General features: G+C 39.4%; 1 protein-coding gene across 1 annotated transcript in view; it reads left to right on the plus strand.

Moving 5' to 3' along the window:
* Positions 1-11,654, plus strand: part of LOC139358581 (POTE ankyrin domain family member G-like) — a 30,178-nt gene extending 18,524 nt beyond the window's left edge. The window contains exons 7-11 of the mRNA XM_071079812.1: positions 313-383; positions 1,752-1,796; positions 2,819-2,985; positions 9,877-9,997; positions 10,653-11,654. Coding sequence (XP_070935913.1) covers positions 313-383; positions 1,752-1,796; positions 2,819-2,985; positions 9,877-9,997; positions 10,653-10,856 — 608 coding nt within the window. The 3' untranslated portion in view covers positions 10,857-11,654. The remainder of the gene's footprint in view (positions 1-312; positions 384-1,751; positions 1,797-2,818; positions 2,986-9,876; positions 9,998-10,652) is intronic.
* The last annotated feature ends 6,839 nt before the right edge of the window (positions 11,655-18,493 follow it).

An 18,493-nucleotide genomic window follows, 5' to 3' on the forward strand; every position in this document is an offset into this window, starting at 1 on the left:
CATGATTAGGAAGTGGAGAACAACATACTGTGTTACCTTATATGTTTCTACTGTATTTTAAAGTTGTGTTTCTGGTGGTTTTGTTCATTTATGTTGGGTGGATGAATTTGTGAGTGAATCTCATCAGGCGTCTCCCCAAGTGGTTTGTTGAAGTCTTAGAGAATGATTTCCTAAGTAACTATTTCATGAAACACTAAACACTCAATTTATGAGATAAAATAAAATGTTGTCTTAAATCTATTTTTATAAAGGCAATAGTTTTTAACTGTTCTAAGTGGTTCATTTTAACTGAATATATGGATTTCTCAACAGAACAAGACTTAAAGCTGACATCAGAGGAAGAATCACAAAGGCTTAAAGGCAGTGAAAATAGCCAGCCAGAGGCATGGAAAATTTTACATTTAAATGTTTGATTTAATGTTGTTTTCTTTGCTTTAATAATATTAGGTAGTCCAAATGAAATTATCTTTCAGACTAGGTTTTGAGAATCAATAGATTCTTTTTTCTAAGAACTTTTTAATAGATTCATAAAATTTAATAAATTCAGCAATCTCATTAACAGAAGAATCAATAGATTCTAAGTTAGCATTTGAAACTTAACTTAAAAAACATAACCACTATAAACTTTAAAATACTCTTACTTTACAATATTCTTATTTAAAATATTCTTATCTGCCTTTTTGATTAGCTTATAGGTAATCTTTCCTTTTGGAATAGAGGCAAAAGAAATTCCAGAACTTTGTTCTTTTATTCTTACAACACCCTGACATGATAAAGAAAGTAACATCAATTATTGGATTATGTTATTAAGCAATAGAATTATGAGCAATGTAACACTGATGGTCCCTGAGCTGGATTCGTGGTTGAAGAGTAATCATGGCCAGTGATTGAAAATCTGCAGTTTTATATTGCAGTCACTGATAGCAAGGTGAAAGATATATTCTGCCTTGTGATCTCTCATTGACCTCAGCGTTTCTCTTCAGGGAGGGAACCAGGTCATAAAAGCAACCCAAATGCCTATTACAAGAATCGTATCTTGCAGAATGGGACCTTTGGTGTTAGTGCAGAAACACAATAACATTTGAACTTACTGCAGTTGCAGAAAATCAGTACAGATTATTAAAATTTTTATCCACTGTCGTTAGTACACATTAGAATATATTAGAACTGGACTTAAGCAGATAAACTAGATACATAACACTATCATATTACAACATATAATCTCAATTAAAATTTAAGAATTTGCATTTCTTTCTGTTTGGTGTTGATTTCAGCTCCTAATAATTGAAAGCATGCCTACAATCCAGTTAGTAATCTGTAGAGGCTCACTGGTTAGGGTTTGGTGAGGTAAACTCTTTTCAAGTGAGGAAGACTTTGCAACACTACAAATCATCCGCCGATGCATTTTTGGCAGATTTAACACGTAACAAATTAAGTGGAGTCCAAACAAATGGTGACAAAGTTAAGTTTGCTGGTTCATGTTGATCTTCTCCCGTTTACTAAGGTGAATTATTTTTCCCATGTTAGTCAGAAGCCAGTGATGTGGCAGTAGCTGAACGTAGATTAAAAAGTTAATTTTTAATTTTAATTAATTATTTATTTTAACAGTTAAATTTTAATTTTAATTATTTTCTAATTTTTCATTGTCTATACTTGATTACTTAAAATAAACTTATTTTTAAAACATGCATTCCAAAAGAGGAAACATCACAGAAATACAACAAATTAACCTTCTATTTTTGCATTTGCAGGAAATGTCTCAAGAACCAGAAATAAACAAGGATTGTGATAGAGAGGTATACCATTATATTCAAACGTTTCTGTTGAATTAGATGTTTACATTATGTTGTTTAATAAAGTGTTGTAAGTATAGGCATACATGATCCTATCATGTAAGTAGCATAAATCATCAGTGAAAAATTTAATATTTAACTCAGAAAGAATTCTGTAGATTGAGTTTTAAAGAGATACAAACCCCAGAAATATTCTTTCATTATTATGGAATAATCCTGAATGGTGCCGTAAAGTGCTAGGTCATGCGACTTTAGGAGCTTTGGATCAACCATTTTATCTTTCTTGGTTTTAGTCTGATTATCAATAGTTAATGTGGCTAAAGAAGATAATTTCTTATTCTGTGTATCTTCCAGCTAGAAAATCGTATGGCTATGGAATGTGAAATTTGGGGAGCATCTTATTTTCTGGGCATCCACGCTTGTACCTCAGCAGTTTCACTCTGCTCCTTGTGTTGTGGCGAACTTTGGTTCCCATGTTTCAGTGAGAACCATCATGTTTTTGATATCCCAGGGACCAAATGAAAAAAAATGATCAAAGGCAGTGGGGGAGAAGAATATCTCAGTGCAGAAAAGGGCAATCTTCCTTTCTATTCCTGAAGCCCCACAGTGTCTCATCCTCTAAATCTGACTGCTTAATGTGAGATCTAGGTGGTAAAGACAGAAGAAGACACATTTTGCATCTTTGTCTTTTTATTTGTGTGTTTCCACGAGTCAAATGGGATAAATACATATATAAGATTCTGAAGAGTCATTGGGAATAAAAGCACAAAATGAAGGAGGGCCCTTTTTGAATTTTGAAAAATTCTGTTTTATTCAGTCAAGCAGAAATGAAGCAAACTTTACAATGATATGATAATTACATCTTAAAATTAGAGGGTAATTGTTCTGTATATATGATCAAACTTAAGTGTGAAATATTTTTAATGACTACAATAATGACAAACTGAGTCAATTGATAAAATCAATCAAAAAGGTTCTTTTTATTCAATAAAGTGAATATCCTTAATATCAAACTTCCACTCAAGGCTGAAGAAGACATGAAGAAGCACGGAAGTAATAATATGGGATTACCAGAAAACCTGACTAATGATGCCACTGCTGGCAATGGTGATGATGGATTAATTCCACAAAGCAAGAGCAGAACACCTGAAAGTCAGCAATTTCCTGACACTGAGAATGAAGAGTATCACAGGTAAGCCTATGACAACATTTAATAGGAGACAGCCATATGCTGTCAAACTAATCCTAATTTGGGCTAATATTCATGATTAAAAATTTTTTATTTTTCCTAGGATATTCAGCCTTGCCTAGTAATCAGAAAAATGAAAATCAGCAAAAAATGAGTTACCATTTTTTCCAGTCATTAATTTATTTGAAAAATAACGAGTATTGGCAAATGTGAGGGGAAAGGAATTTCTTTACATTTTAGTGAACTTTTATTTTAGCTTCAGAGGTACATGTGCAGTTTGTTATATAGGTAAACTGTATCATGGAAGTTTGGGCTACAGATTATTTCATCAGCCACATAATAAGCAAAATATCCAAAAGGTAGTTTTTTGGTCGTCTCCCTCCAGCCATGCTCCACCCTCAAGTAGACCCTTTTGCCTGTTATTCTCCTCTTTGTGTCCATGAGTTCTCATTGTTTAGTTTCCACTAAATGAGTAAGAATATGTGGCATTTGATTTTCTGTTTCTGCATTAGTTTGCTTAGAATAGTGGCCGCCAGCTCCATCTGTGTTGCTGCAAAGGAAATGGTCTCATTGAAAAAGACATGTCGTACACTGTTGGTAAATGCATTTTGAACATTAATTGAGTAGCATATTCACACACACATATATAACATAGTAAGGTTATATATGTATGTTAAGAATACTTGTATAGATTAGTTACGTATATACTTACATATAAGAACATTTATTACAGCATCATTATATCAAAAGATGGATCCTTATCAGTAGGAATTTATCATTATTAAAAGTAAATCCTTACCAATAGGAAATAGCTCAATTTTCATTCCCAGAAAATAATGTAGTATGGAACCATTTTTTACAAATGAGGTTAGAGCTAGAGTATACGGATTATTTCACAATTAAAATGTATTTAAAACCTTTACTTTGATAACACATCTTAAGATAATTTTGTTAGAATTCTTGTAATATCTGCTGTGTTGCAAATGGAAGCTGCATGCTCCATTGACACTGTACCTTGATTGCTAGTTATTAAATTTTTGTTGTCAGTGCCTGAGTGCTGAAATATTGGATCTTCAATCTGAATATTGCCAAGGGATTGTATGGGAATCTATATTTAATATAAACATTTCAGTATATTGGGTAAAACTTTTATTAAAATGTATCAAAGGATCTTTCATCTACTAAACCAGGATTTGGTCAGATTTTTCTGCAAAGAGTCAGTTAGTAAATATTTTAGGCTTTGCAGACTGTATATATAATTTTGAGACAGGGTCTCTGTTGCCCAGGCTGGAGTGCGGTTTTGTGATCATGGCTCACTGCAGCCTCAACTTTCTGGGCTCTAGTGATCCTCCCACCTCAGCCTCTCTGCTAGCTGGGACCACAGGTGTGCAACATCACACCCAGCTAATTGACTCTGTGAACTGTAGAGTGAATAAGCGTGGCTGGGTTCCAAGATACTTGACTTACAAAAACAGGCAGTGGGATTTGGCCCACAGGTGCTAATGTGCTGACCTTGTGCTAAAAGGAAGGTGCTACTAATGCAGTAACTCTTATTCATAAAAGTGTCCGGCATGTGTGACATTATCCTTCCTTTTAGAAAAGGATATATTTCAGTATTCACCACACCACATTTTTCCACAGTGACTTCATATAATTTTTAAAATTTCATTTATAACATAAGACTATTTTCTGCATTTCTGCCACTTTATTCCTGTTAATAGAACTCAGTAGTTTACTGTGATCAATTACTTTGTATATTTGATGAGTATCAACTGTTCTAGAATTGGCTGATTTTTATCAAGCCAGAAATACTCTCCTTGAAACGTTTAGTGTTTCTTGGTCTTTATGTATAAGCATGAACAAAGTGATATTCAGCTTATGGAATCTAGAATTGTTTAAGGTGACTTTTAGTTCTATACTTTTAAGAATTTAACACCTCAGTCTGGCATTTTTAATGCCACATGTGTATAATTTTATAACTTTTAAAATATATAATTGTTATGTAAAATTTGAAGACTACACCTGTTATATAAAATTTGAAATTAATTGTCTATTATTTTCCATGACTGTGGAAGAAAATAACAACATTCTCAGCCATGACTTCTAAGTATGATGTCCTTAAAAGAACATGTCTACACTCATGAACTCAATTTTCTTTTCATTCACTCTTGATCTCACACCAGTAAGTCTTCAGTTTCAGTACTCCTCCAACGTTGTTTTTCCTCAAGATTATCACTAATTTTTTTCTGTAATAAATCTAGGCATTTTTCGTACACTTCATTTTATTTAATCTGTTAGCAGAATTTGAGCCAATGGAGGACATCTCCTCTCTAACAGCGTCTTCAACTTGGCTTTCAGGACCTCAGTCCCTCAGGCTTTTCCTCCTGCCTTTCTAATCCATTCATCATGGCCTCTTTTGCTTGCTCCTCCTCATCTTTCTCCATTTGGACATTGTTTTTTCCGAGGGCTCAGTCCTCAATCTTCTCTCTCATGACTTTTTCTTTTTTTGAGACAGAGTTTCACTCTGTCACCCAGGCTGGAGTTCAGTGGTGTGATCTCGGCTCACTGCAACCTCCACCTCCTGGGTTCAAGTGATTCTCCTGCCTCAGTCTCCTGAGTAGCTGGCATTACAGGTTCGTGCCACCATGCTCGGCTAATTTTTGTATTTTTAGTAGAGACAGCATTTCCCTATGTTGGCCAGCCTGGTCTCAAACTCCTGACCTCAGGTGATCTCTCTGCCTTGGCCTCACAAAGTGTTGGGGTTGCAAGTATGAGCCACTGCACCCAGCCCCTCGTGACTTTTTCTACCGTGTATATGCTAGTGATTTCCAAATGTATGTCTCTGGCTCAGATCTCTCTCCCTAATTCCAGATTTCCATATGAGCCTGCCTACTTGATATCTCTATTTGGTTAGCTATTGGGTATCACACACTTGTCAGACCCAAAATTGGGCTACTAATGGCCTTTCTGAAATCTACCCCTCATGTATTCTTTCCTACTTTGGTTAAGGGCAACTCTTCCAGTTGCTCTGCCAAAAATCTCGTTGTCATTCTTGACTCATCTCTCTCTCCGTCTCTCACACCTTACATCTATTCTCTCAGTAAATCTTGTCAGGTCTATCTGAAGAATATGTCCAGAAGCCAGTCATATCTTCTACATCTGAGCCACCCTCATCTGCAGTCTACATGAGTGTCATAGACTGGTAATTGATAGTCCTGGCTTTTAAAAACTTCCCTTTTCATCAATTCTTAACTCAGTGGATGTACCTAAAATATAAGTCAAATTGTGTCAGTCCTGTGCCCCAGCCCTTCTGATTGCCTCCCATTTCACTCTGAGTATGTATCAAATTTCCTCCTAATTATCTCCCTTGCTCTGCTTTAGCCACACTGAACTTCTTGCCATCCCTTCTCTACCCCTAGTGCTTAAAGACTCCAAGCACACCTCTGTAGTTGGCAGTTCCCTGTGTCCGGAATGCTTTTTCCACGGATATCCTCCTAGCTTACTCTTTCCATTCCTTCAGTTCTTTATTTAAAACCTCCTTTCTGCTAAGAAGTAGAAAAAGGGTAAAAAGAAACACATTATGGAACAACCACTTTCTGAGGAAGAACCATGTACTACCCAGATGCATCATGCTTAAGATTCAACTGGGAGTGTACCAGGGAGGCTCTCTAATGTAACCAAGGGAAGGTTCAATGAAACAAAGTGATTTATCATCTCTAACTTCAAATCCATTTGTATCTTGACATCAACACTCTTAACCTTATATCATCATTTCTTAGAGTCTTTGATATACAAATAAAAGGTTTTTTGTATTAGAAAGAAAGAAATCCCCTTTCTCAGCAGAGACTTTTCTGACCATCCCAACTTTCCTACCACCCTCCCCATCAAACACATAAACGTTTCATTTTCCTGCTTTAGTTTTTCTCCTCTAACATACTGTATCTTTTGTCTTCTCTGTCTGTTGTTATTGTGTGTTTATCTCACTCTCATGAATAAGGATTTTATTTTTCACTACTGTATCCTCACTGCCTAGAAAAAGGCCTAGCGTATTGGATGTAGCTACCTAATAAATCGTTATTAAATGAGTGAATGGAGTTTATCCTGGGTATGTTGTTTGATTGATTCTCACTTTAAAATTTTGACATGGGTCATTCTATTAGTTTTGTCTGGTAATTATATGCATTTTAATTATTGTTTTGGCTTTTTATAATAAGCTACATTCTTTATATTAATTTTTTTATTTAGGGAGAAAAGCCCAATATTGTGGTTATTCATTATTTATTCTTTTATTTGTAATCATAATTGTAATTATGGTAAACTGAGTCAGAGGAATTGCAAACTTTACTAGTATTTTATTTGATTTGATTTTTGAGATAGAGTCTCACTCTATCACCCAGGCTGGAGTGCAGTGGTGGGGTCTCAGTTCACTGCACCCTCCGCCTCCTGGGTTCATGTATTTCTCCTGCCTTAGTCTCCTGAGGAGCTGGGATTACAGCGGCATGCCACCACACCTGGCTAATTTGTGTATTTTTAGTAGAGACTACTAATTTCACCTTGTTGGGCAGGCTGGTCTCGAACTCTTTACCTCAGGTGATCCACCCACTTTGGCCCTTCAAAGTGCTAGGATTACAGGCATGAGCCACTGCACCTGGCCACCTGCTTTAAAAAAAAAAAAATTGGGGTGGCACATTTAATGAACTTACAAATTCTTTTCAAGGGATTATGAACCTTTGGTATTTGAAATAAAATGAGAGAGTTGGAAATTTTTTGCTTCCTATAGTAAGAGGAATACTGCTCCGGCACTGGCTATTCTGATGGAGCAGGTGCTGCTGCTTGGCTGTATTTCAGAAGCAAGCTGCTCACATCTGTATTGGTTGGTGAGCAAGACCAGTGGTCATTGATTGGTTGATTAGATTTCAAACTGGCTCTGGGTGGCTTCTTGTTACCATTGGTACAGGTCATTTCTTTCCTAAGTTATACTCAACTTTAACTAACATTTTCTGTTTAAAAGTTGCCTTCAATTAACTATGTTCAAAATGAAACTATTTTGTATTCCAGAATTTTAGACCTCATTTTAAAATTGTGGTCACGATGAATTGGTTAATAATAGCTCTCAGGAAGATCTATTTACATTTTTTAAAATACATATTTCTTTGCATAATTTATTCCTTAAAATTAATTGCCTTGTTTCTGTTATTGGTATTTCTAGAAGCTTTTGTTCAAGTCCTAACATAAACTCCAGTAGGAGATTTTAGTCTCTTTGTCAGTTAATATATGTATATGGTAGTGATATTCTCTTTTTAAATTCCTTTTCTTGTTCACTGTCTTCTCTGTACAATAACAGTAATATTCTTATGCATTTTTACCTCATTAAAAATAATTACAGTTTTCAGGTCATGTGATGCCAACATGTTTGTTCCTTTTGCTTGGTGTGTGTGCTGCTATTCAGGCTCTGTTGTGGTTCTACATGAATGGCAGCTTTTTAAAATAACTCTGTGAAGAATGACATTGGTACTTGGATAGAAATTGTATTGGATCTGTAGACTTCTTTGGGCACTATGATCATTTTCACAATATCAATGCTTTCAGTCCAGGAACATAGGATGTATGTTCATTTATTTGTGTCATCTCTGATTTTCTTCATTGGTGTTTTCCAGTTATCCTTTTATAGTTGACTCACCTCCTTCGTTACGTATTTTCCTAGGTATTTTACTCTTTTGCAGCCATTGTCAAAGGGACTGGGTTCTTGACGTGACTCGCAACTTGGTTGTAGGTAGTGTATAGTGGTACTACTCATTGGTATTTGTACATTTTGTAGCCTCTGAGACTTTACTGAATTCATTTATCAAGTCTAGGAGTGTTTTGTAGGAGTCTTTAGGGTTTTCTAGGGATAAGATCATATCATTGGTGAAGAGATAATTTGACTTTCTTTTTTCCAATTTGGATGTCCTTTATTTCTCTTGCCCAATTGCTCTGCCTAGGACTTCCCAGTTTTATTCTTAACATGCATGAAATAAAAGTAAAATCAAAAGTGATTAATGATTACTTTATTTCACATCTCTGTCACATACACAGATAAAATTAATTCAAAGTTGTATGTTAAAAACACAATATTAGACCCTGTCTTGTTCCAAAAGGAATTTCTGAGTTGTCTATAAAATACAGAGGAATCAAGAATATAAGTGGAAAGTGTTTCCCAAAAATAAATATAAAAAGTATGGGTTAACACAGGGCTTCCCAATCCCCAGGCCATGGACCAGTACCAGTCCCTGGACTGTTAGGACCTGGACCACAGAGCAGGAGGCTAGTGGCAGGTGAGCAAGCAAAGTTACATCTGTTTAAAGCCACTCTCTGTCACTCATTACTGCCTGAGCTCCTCTTCCTGTCAGATCAGTGGTGGCATTGGATTGTCATAGTAGTGTGACTCAAACCCTGTTGTAAGCTGCTTACACAGGGTATCTAGGTTGTTCACTCCTTATGAGAATCTAATGCTTTATGATCTGTCACCATCTACTGTCACCCCCAGATGGGACCATCTAGTTGCAGGAAAACAAGCTGAGGCTCCCACTGATTCTACATTATGGTGAGCTATGTAATTATTTCATTATATATAAGTAATAATAGAAATAATATGCACAATGAATGTTATGTGCTTGAATCATCCTGCAACCATCCCCCAACTCAGGTCTACAGAAAAATTACCTTCCACAAAACCAGTCCCTGGTGCCAACATGGTTGGGGAGAGCTGGGGTAAGAGATGTGAGACCCCTTTGCCTTGTCTTGGATTAATGTGCAGATATGCATTGTGTGAATGACATCTGATGGCACCATGTTGCCCTGTAGATCATTTTAGGGACACCTCCAGTATTTCATGAAAATCAAAATTTCTTCTAGTGATGAACAAAATGATACCCAGAAGCAAGTTTCGGAAGAACAGAATGCTGGAATATCACAAGAGATTCTGACTGGTAAACAAGAGCAGATGGAAGTGGCTGAAAAGAAAATGAATTCTGAGGTATTTTCTTTAGTCATTTTCAAATGTTTTAATATGTGTATTTATTTAAAAGACAACTTTATGTATTTTGGAAAGCACACAGGATTTTTAAAACAGAAGTGCAATGTTTAGATGCCTACATGTACATTGTGGAAGGGTACAATGCTTAAACAGTTATGAATAAATGCAATTCTTATAACTGACTGTAAAAATATTAGAAAAGTAGTATATTGATAAAACTTTCTTCAGAAAAAGGAACTTAAAGAACTTTAAGAAATTGCTTCTGTCCAAATATATGCATAGCTAAGGTTCTTACAATGGTGTGGTTGATAGATTAGATATCAGAGAATAAACCCAATTTAAAAAATATACTCAAGCTTATTAATCTTATATTTTATGCATTTGTGTTTTTTATAATTCAGAGAAAGGCTTTTCCAATTCTGAAATTCTAAAAATCCTCTAGTGACTTATTTTTCATGGTCTTTAAATAAGTATTTCAACTTTTTGGAATTTACACATTTTTAGATTTGAAGTTTTGTCCAACTTTTTTCCAGTTAAATATCCACTATGGGAATTCTTTCCTTATACAAATATAAATGTCATACTTTAATTTCAGAAGAAATCATGATATTTCATTCTCTTGAGTGCTAATTAAAAGTTCCCTTTGTTTACTTAGGTTTCTCTTACCAATAAGAAAGAAAAAGATCTCTTGCATGAAAATCGCATGTTGCAGGAAGAAATTGCCATGCTGAGACTGAAAGTAGACAAAATAAAAGAGCAGAGCCAGCTAAGGGAAAAGAAACTTTTGGAGGAAATTCAAAGTGTGAAAGCAAAGAATGATAAACTTCTAAAGGCTGTAAAATTAAGGGAGGATCATTAACAAAAGTCAGCATTTAAGTACAGTGGACAGCTTAGCATTTTGACAACTGAGAATAATGATAAACTTCTTAAGGCTGTAAAATTGAATGAGGAAGCATGAGTAAAAATCAGTATTTCAGTAGAGTGGACAGCTTAGCATTTTGACCACTGAGAATGCTCAGTTCTGAACTGCAGAATGTAAGACACAGCTAGGAAACACTGGAAATGGAAATCCTATCATGTCGTTTTAGACTGACTACTGCCCTACATGACTGTGATCAATGTCAAATAGATGAAAGAGACTTCTTTACAGAGAACAAACATGAACAGGTTTATTTACAGGAAAAAAATGAATTCTCATATATCTAACCTAAAAGATAACAGTGAGATTCTTTCTGAACAACTCTAATGTTGACAGCAAAATTAACAGCCTAAACATTAAGCTGCATCACACAGGATAAACTCTGAGAGACAAGATGGGGCAGGCCCCCATCTTTCCTGTTCAGACAACTTAGTCATTCTAGTGTGTGGGCTTTGGAGACTACAAACCCATCAAGGGCAGAAGAGATCCTGTGGCACGGCACAGCTGCTTTACCAAATCATGGCCAGACTGCTTCTGTAAGCAGGCCCTGATCCTGTTCCTCATCACTGGACAGGACCTCCCACCTGAGGCCTCTAGCTACCCCCACTAGTGTTCCCTGGCCAACGGAGATTTGAAACCTTCCTGGGACAGAGTTCCCAGAGAGAGGGGAGGGCCACCACCTTTGCTGTTTGGGTACCTAGCCGTTCTGGCCCATGGGCTTTGGAGAGCCCAAGCTGACCAGGGATGAAAGTGGTGTCTCAGTGCAGCACAGCCACCCTCCAAAAATGTGGCCAGACTCGTGTTTAAGTCAGTCTCCGACCACATTTGTAAACACTGGGTGCAGGCTTTCAACCAGGGTCTCCAGCCACCTTCACTGCTGTTCTCTGGCTGACAGAGGTTTCAGACCTCCCTGAGTCAGAGCTCCAGGGGAAGGACCAGACTGTCATCTTTGCCGTTTGGACAACTTAGCCATTTCAGTCTTCAAGTTTCAGAGTGTCTGAGGCAACCAGGGACTGAAGTGAACCCCCAGCACAGCATAGCCACTCTACAAAAATGTGACCAGACTTCTTTTTTAAGCAAGTCCCTGTTCCTGTTCCTCCTGACTGTTCAGGACTTCTCAAGTTGCCTCCAGCCACATCCTATAGGTGTGTACAGATTGGCAACTGGTTCATACCTCCGAGGTGCAGAGCTCCCAGAGGAAGGGGCAGGCTATCATCTTTGCCTTTTTGCAGACTTCACTGCTGATACCTTCAGGCACTGGAAAATAGGAGGCCATTGGGGACTGGAGTGGACCCCCAGCATACCACAGCAGCCCCACAGAAAAGTGGCCAGACTGTTATGTGGGTGCCCATTTCCATATCTCCTCAATGGGTAGGCCCTCCTGGCAGGGTCTCCAGCCAGCCCCCCACTGGAACTATCAAGCCTGTAGCAACTTGGCAATTCCCTGGACTGAGCTTCCAGGAGCAACTGAAATCCTCTCTGCCGCTGCCTCTGCAGTGGAACTGCCCTTGCTTCCCTCAGAATATCAAGGGAGCAAAGACCCTAAGTGCCATATCGACACCTCCAACAAGCAGCAGTTGACCCAAGGAACACACCAGTCCATTTCCCACAGGTACCACACACCCTGCACTGTTCATCACCAGACAGGGAACCCTGACTTGGGCTCACAGCACAGACCCTCCATCCTGGGGTGATTACATTAAGTAACTGCTAACTTACATCTCTCTCGGGTGGAGCCTCCAGGAGACAAGGAAAGTTGTAGAGCAACAAGTCAGATGATATGCAGCCCAGAGGGCAGGGACAGCTATCTCTCTAGCTCTGCTTGCTCTTATGAGACACTTTATCCAGCACTTAAGGAGTGCTGCGGTCAGACCAGCCCTGTCTCATGTGCAAGATTGCCCAGCACAGATCAGGTCTAAGAGTTACCTTCTTTAAAAAGGGGAGTTGCTTAAAAAAGAAGTCTGGCCATGTTTGTGTAGAGCAGTTGTGCTGTGCTGGGGTTCACTTTTGAGAGAGTTCTCTGAGACCTGATCTCTGCTAGGCAGTTTTGCACATCAGGTGAGGCTGGTCTGACCTCAGCACCCCTTAGTCAGCTTGCCTCTCCCAGGACCCCAGCCAGGCCACACCTGCTTACAGGACACTCTCGGGTGCACACACCATAGCTTCTGTACCAGTGGACCGTGCCTGATTAGTGGAGAGCTGCAGCAAGGTGGCCCCTACAGCCATGCACCAGCCTGCACATCACCTCTCCATACTGCAGCCCTTTATATGGAAACTTCTCACATCCCTTTGCTGTGTGTGTTTACACAGGTGGGTTTTTCTGTACTTGCCCTGATAGCACATGGGAGTGCAGCACACACCCCAACCCACACCAACTGCCACTGAAGACGAAGCTGTGGTTGGAACAGAGCCAAAAACCCCATCCCTGTCAACATCAGGATATGGGTAGGAATAAAGTTCACTGAGTGAAAGAAGTACATTGTCATCCAATACAAGGAAGCTAAAAATCATTGTACAACACTGCAGGAGATGACAGACAAAATAGGCAGTACAGAGAAAAACATAACTGACCTGATAGAGCTGTAAATCACACTACAAGAATTTTCATAATGCAGTTACATGGTGATTGTGTGTGATGGCATTATGAAAATTATTGTAGTGTGTGTGAGCACCCGAGAGTGCCCTGTAAGCAAGTGTGCCCAAGCTGGAGTCCTGGGAGAGGCAAACAGACTAAGGACGGCAGAGGTCTGACCAGCTCCATCTCATGTGCAAAACCACCCAGCAGAACAGACGAAGCAGAGGAAAGAATCTCAGGTCTTGAAAACTGGCTTTCTGAAATAAAACAGGCAGACAAGAATGGGGAAAAAAAAAGAATGAAAATCAATGAACAAAATATCCGAGAAATATGGGATGATATAAATGACCAAATCTGTGACGAATTAATGTACCTGAAAGGGATGAGGAGAATGGAACCAACTTGGAAAACGTACTTCAGAATATCATTCGTGAGAATATCCCCAACCTAACCAGACAGCCAACAATCAAATTCAGGAAATCCAGAGAACCTCAGTAAGATATGTCACGGGAAGATCATCCCCAAGACACACAGTCATCAGATTTTCCAAGGTCAAAATGAAAAAAATAGTACGTTAAAGGCAGCTGAGGAGAAAGGCAAGGTCACCTACAAAGGGAATTCCATCAGACTTAGCAGACCTCTCAGCTGAAACCTGACAAACCAGAAAAGATATTCAACTTCTTAAAGAAAAGAAATTTCAACCCAGAATTTCATGTCCAGTAAAATGAAGCATCATAAGTGAAGGAGAAATAAGATCCTTTTCAGACAAACAAATGCTGAGGGAATTCATTATCACCAGATCTATCTTACAAGAGCTCCTGAAGGAAGCACTAAATATGGAAAGAAAAAACCATCACCATCCAGTACAAAAACGCACTGAAGTACACAGTCCAGTGATGCCAAAAACCAACCACATACACAAGTCTGCAAAATAACCAGCTGACAGCATGACGACAGGATCAAATCCACACATACCATGATTAACCTTAAATGGAAATGGGCTAAATGCTCCACTTGAAAGACACGGGGGCAAGCTGGATAAAGAACCAAGACCCATTTGAGTATGCTGTCTTCAAGAAACCCATCTTGCATGCAGTGCCATACATAAGCTCAAAATAAAAGAATGGAGAAAAATATTTCAAGCAAATGGAAAACAGAAAAAAGCAAGTGTTGCACTCCTAGTTCCTGACCAAACGGACTATAGCAATAAAGATAAAAAAAGACAGAGGGCCGGGCGCAGTGGCTCACGCCTGTAATCCCAGCACTTTGGGAGGCCGAAGTGGGCAGATCTCGAGGTCAGGAGATCGAGACCATCCTGGCTAAGACGGTGAAACCCCGTCTCTACTAAAAATACAAAAAATTAGCCAGGCACGGTGGCGGGTGCCTGTAGTCCCAGCTACTCGGGAGGCTGAGGCAGGCGAATGGCATGAACCTGGGAGTTGGAGCTTGCAGTGAGCTGGGATCGCGCCACTGCAGTCCAGCCTGGGTGACTGAGCGAGACTCCGTCTCAAAGAAAAGAAAAAAAAGAAGGAGATTACAAAGGTGGTCCTGACCTTTGATAAATCTCATTATTGATTGATACCAACCTGGGCTATCTTTATTGCCCAAACCAATAGGATAATTTGCTGAGGTTGGGGAGTTCTCCCCTGCAGAGAGTTCCTGATCTCCCAAAATTTGGTTGAGATCTAAAGTTGATTTTGCTGTACAAGTCCTTTTCTGAAGTTTTACTAATTTCCAACAACGAAGGCAAGTTTTCCTGCTTCCATGGCGATGGAGAGCAGGCACCTCCTTTCCTGAGTTTCGGCTTGCTTCTGACAGGAAAGGTGAGTGTCAGTTTTTTCCAGCTTCTCAGATGGCAGAGAACGATCACCAGCCTGAGCCTTATTTCCAGGTAAGTAACTGAATGAGACTTTTGTCTTAAAATTTTTTCTAATGACTAAAATTTAAGATTATCCACCAGCTACTTTTAATTTCTCCTTACCATGAGAACACTCAGTAATCATATAAATGGTGCATTTGTTTGTTTTGCTCAATTCTTTGTGTTTGTGTTTGGGGTTTTATTGTTGTTGTTTCACTTTTCTCCCATCTCTTCCTGACTTGGTCAAATCCAAGGGAATGTTCCAAATTGTGCAGAGCAAGGCATCTGAATTGGCTAAAAGCCCTGTGGCTGCAAAAATGAAAAAAAAAATTCCAGTTATCAGAAAATATTTTTTATTTTTATTTTTTTTTGTTTGTACATAAGCGGGCTCACCTACATAACAAGGCCATCTTTTGCTAGCCAAGGCCAGGCTGAAGGAGTAGTCTTGGTGACCCAGTGTTAAGATTCTGCTTGTTAACTACGGAAACCTGAGTTTGATTCCTAAGTCTAGTTGTTTCTGTTTGATGTTTGTGTTACTTTTGAAATATCAGCAGTTTGTCCAAGCTATGATGTGGTAGTAAAAGATTCAAAAGGATTTTTTTTTTAAAGTTCTATGATTAAAAGTTTACTTAAAAGCAAATTTCCTTTTTTTAAAATTATACTTTAAGTTCTGTGGTATATGTGCAGAACATGCAGGATTGTTTTATGGGTATACACATGCCATGCTGGCTTGCTGCATCCATCAGTCCGTGATCTACATTATGAATTTCTGGTAATGCTATCCCTCTCCTAGCTCCCCACCCTGACAGGCACTGGTGTGTGGTGTTCCCCTTCCTGTGTCCATGTGTTCCCATTGTTCAACTCCCACTTATGAGTGAGAAGGTGTGGTGTTTGGTTTTCTGTTTTTTGTGTTAGTTTGCTGAGAATGATGGTTTCCAGCTTCATCCATGTCCCTGCAAAGGATATGAACTCATCCATTATTGTGGCTGCATAGTACACCATGGTGCATATATGCCACATTTTCTTTATCAAATCTATCCTTGATGGGAATTTGGGTTGGTTCCAGTCTGTGCTGTTGTCAACAGTGCCTCAATAAACATACGTGTGCATGTGTCTTTATATTAGAATGATTTATATTTTGGGGGGTATATACCCAGTAATGGGATTGCTGGGTCAAATGCTATTTCTAGTTATAGATCCTTGAGGAATCATCACACTGTCTTCCACAATTGTTGAACTAATTTATACTCCCACCAACAGTGTAAAAGTGTTCCTCTTTCTCCACATCCTCTCCAACATCTATTGCTTCCCGATTTTTTAATGATGGCCATTCCAACTGGCATGAGATTGTATCTCATTGTGATTTTACTTTCCATTTCTCTAACGACCAGTGGTAATGTGCTTTGCTTCACATGTTCGTTGGTTGCATAAATGTCTTCTTTGGGAAGTGTCTGTTCATATCTTTGCCCACTTTTTGATGGGGTTCTTTGTATTTCTCTTGTAAATTTGTTTAAGTACTTTGTAGATTATGTATATTAGCCCTTGGTCAGATGGAGAGATTGCAATAAATTTCTCTCATCCTGTGGGTTGCCTGTTCACTCTGATGATTGTTTCTTTTGCTCTGCAGACACTGTAGTTTAATTAGATCCCATTTGTCAATTTTGGCTTTGGTTGCCATTGCTTTTGGTGTTCTAGTGATGAAGACTTTGTCCATGCCTATGTCCTGAATGGTATTGCCCTACTCAAGGGCATTTCTGTGCCTGAGTGCCATACCACCTAAAGTAATTTATAGATTCAGTGCTATTCCCATCACGCTACCACTGACTTTCTTCAAAGAATTAGAAAAACTGCTTTAAATTTCATATGGAACCAGCAAAGAGCCCACACAGCCAACAGAATCCTAAGCAAAAAGCACAAAGCTGGAGGCATCACAGTACCTGACTTCAAACTATTCTACAAGGCTACAGTAACCAAAAGAGCATGGTACTCATACCAATCCAGATATATGGACCAATGGAACAGAACAGAGACCTCAGAAATGACACCACACAACTAAAACTGTCTGATCTTTAACAAACCTGACAAAAACAAGCAAAGGGAAAGGATTCCCTATCAATAAATGGTGTTGGGAAAACTGGCTAGCCGTATGCAGAAAACTGAAACTGGGCTATTCCCTTATGCTTAATACAAAAATTATATTAAGATGGATTAAAGAGTTAAATGCAAGACCTAAAACCATAAAAAACCTATGGAAGAAAACCTAGGTCACCAACTGCAGAGAAAGGTACTTGCAGTGAAATGCATGGTACAACATGCATTCCCGGCTTCCCTGAGTGGGTCCGGTTGACGAGTGGTCCACCTGCTCTGGGCGGATCCCTGCAGACATGGCTGGTTGCTCTTTGAGCCAGGTTGGCCTTGCCTGGCATGCACAAGCCGCAGTGCAACAACTGTGCTTCAAATGGAGCCACACAGAGAAAAGCAGCAGCAGGATCAGGAGCAGGGTGTGCGCTGCCTTCAGGGTTCCAGTCCATTCCTCAGGGCTCAGATGGCACTGTGGGCTTCTTCGTTTCAAAGAGGGAGACCACAGGCCATCTTGAGGAGGACTTTATGTTCAAGTGCAGAAAGCAGGCAGGAGTTCCACCCAGTGGACTCGGCCTTCTGTGCCCCTGGCCAGATTTAGAATTTGACCCGAGGCAGGACAAGCTCACTCAGAGTAGCATGGTGGTAGCTGCGGTCTATGCATGCCAGGCAAAGCCAAACTGGCTCAAGGAGCAAGCAGCCACGTCTGCAAAGGTGAGCTGGAACAGGTGGAACAGCCACTGACCTCACCCACTCAAGGAAGCAGAGATGGTTTCAACAGCCAGACTGGCTGCCACCTGATGGCTGATGGAGCTGAGGCCTGAGGAGAAGCAGATGGCACTGGGGCCCTACGTCTAGGGTAGAACTGATGTACTATAAGCGGCAGTGAGTGAGGTTGGTGGCTGGTCCACCAGCTCCTGGCACACCCTTGCAGAGGTGGTTGGTTGCTTTTTGAGCCAGCTTGGCCTTGCCTGGCATGCACAAGCCTCAGTGCAACAACTGTCTTACACATGGAGCCACATAGAGGAAAGGAGCAGCAGGCTCAGGAGCAGGGTGTGCGCTGCC

Source organism: Macaca nemestrina, chromosome 15 (assembly GCF_043159975.1).
Source record: "Macaca nemestrina isolate mMacNem1 chromosome 15, mMacNem.hap1, whole genome shotgun sequence".
NCBI classification, from domain to species: domain Eukaryota; kingdom Metazoa; phylum Chordata; class Mammalia; order Primates; family Cercopithecidae; genus Macaca; species Macaca nemestrina.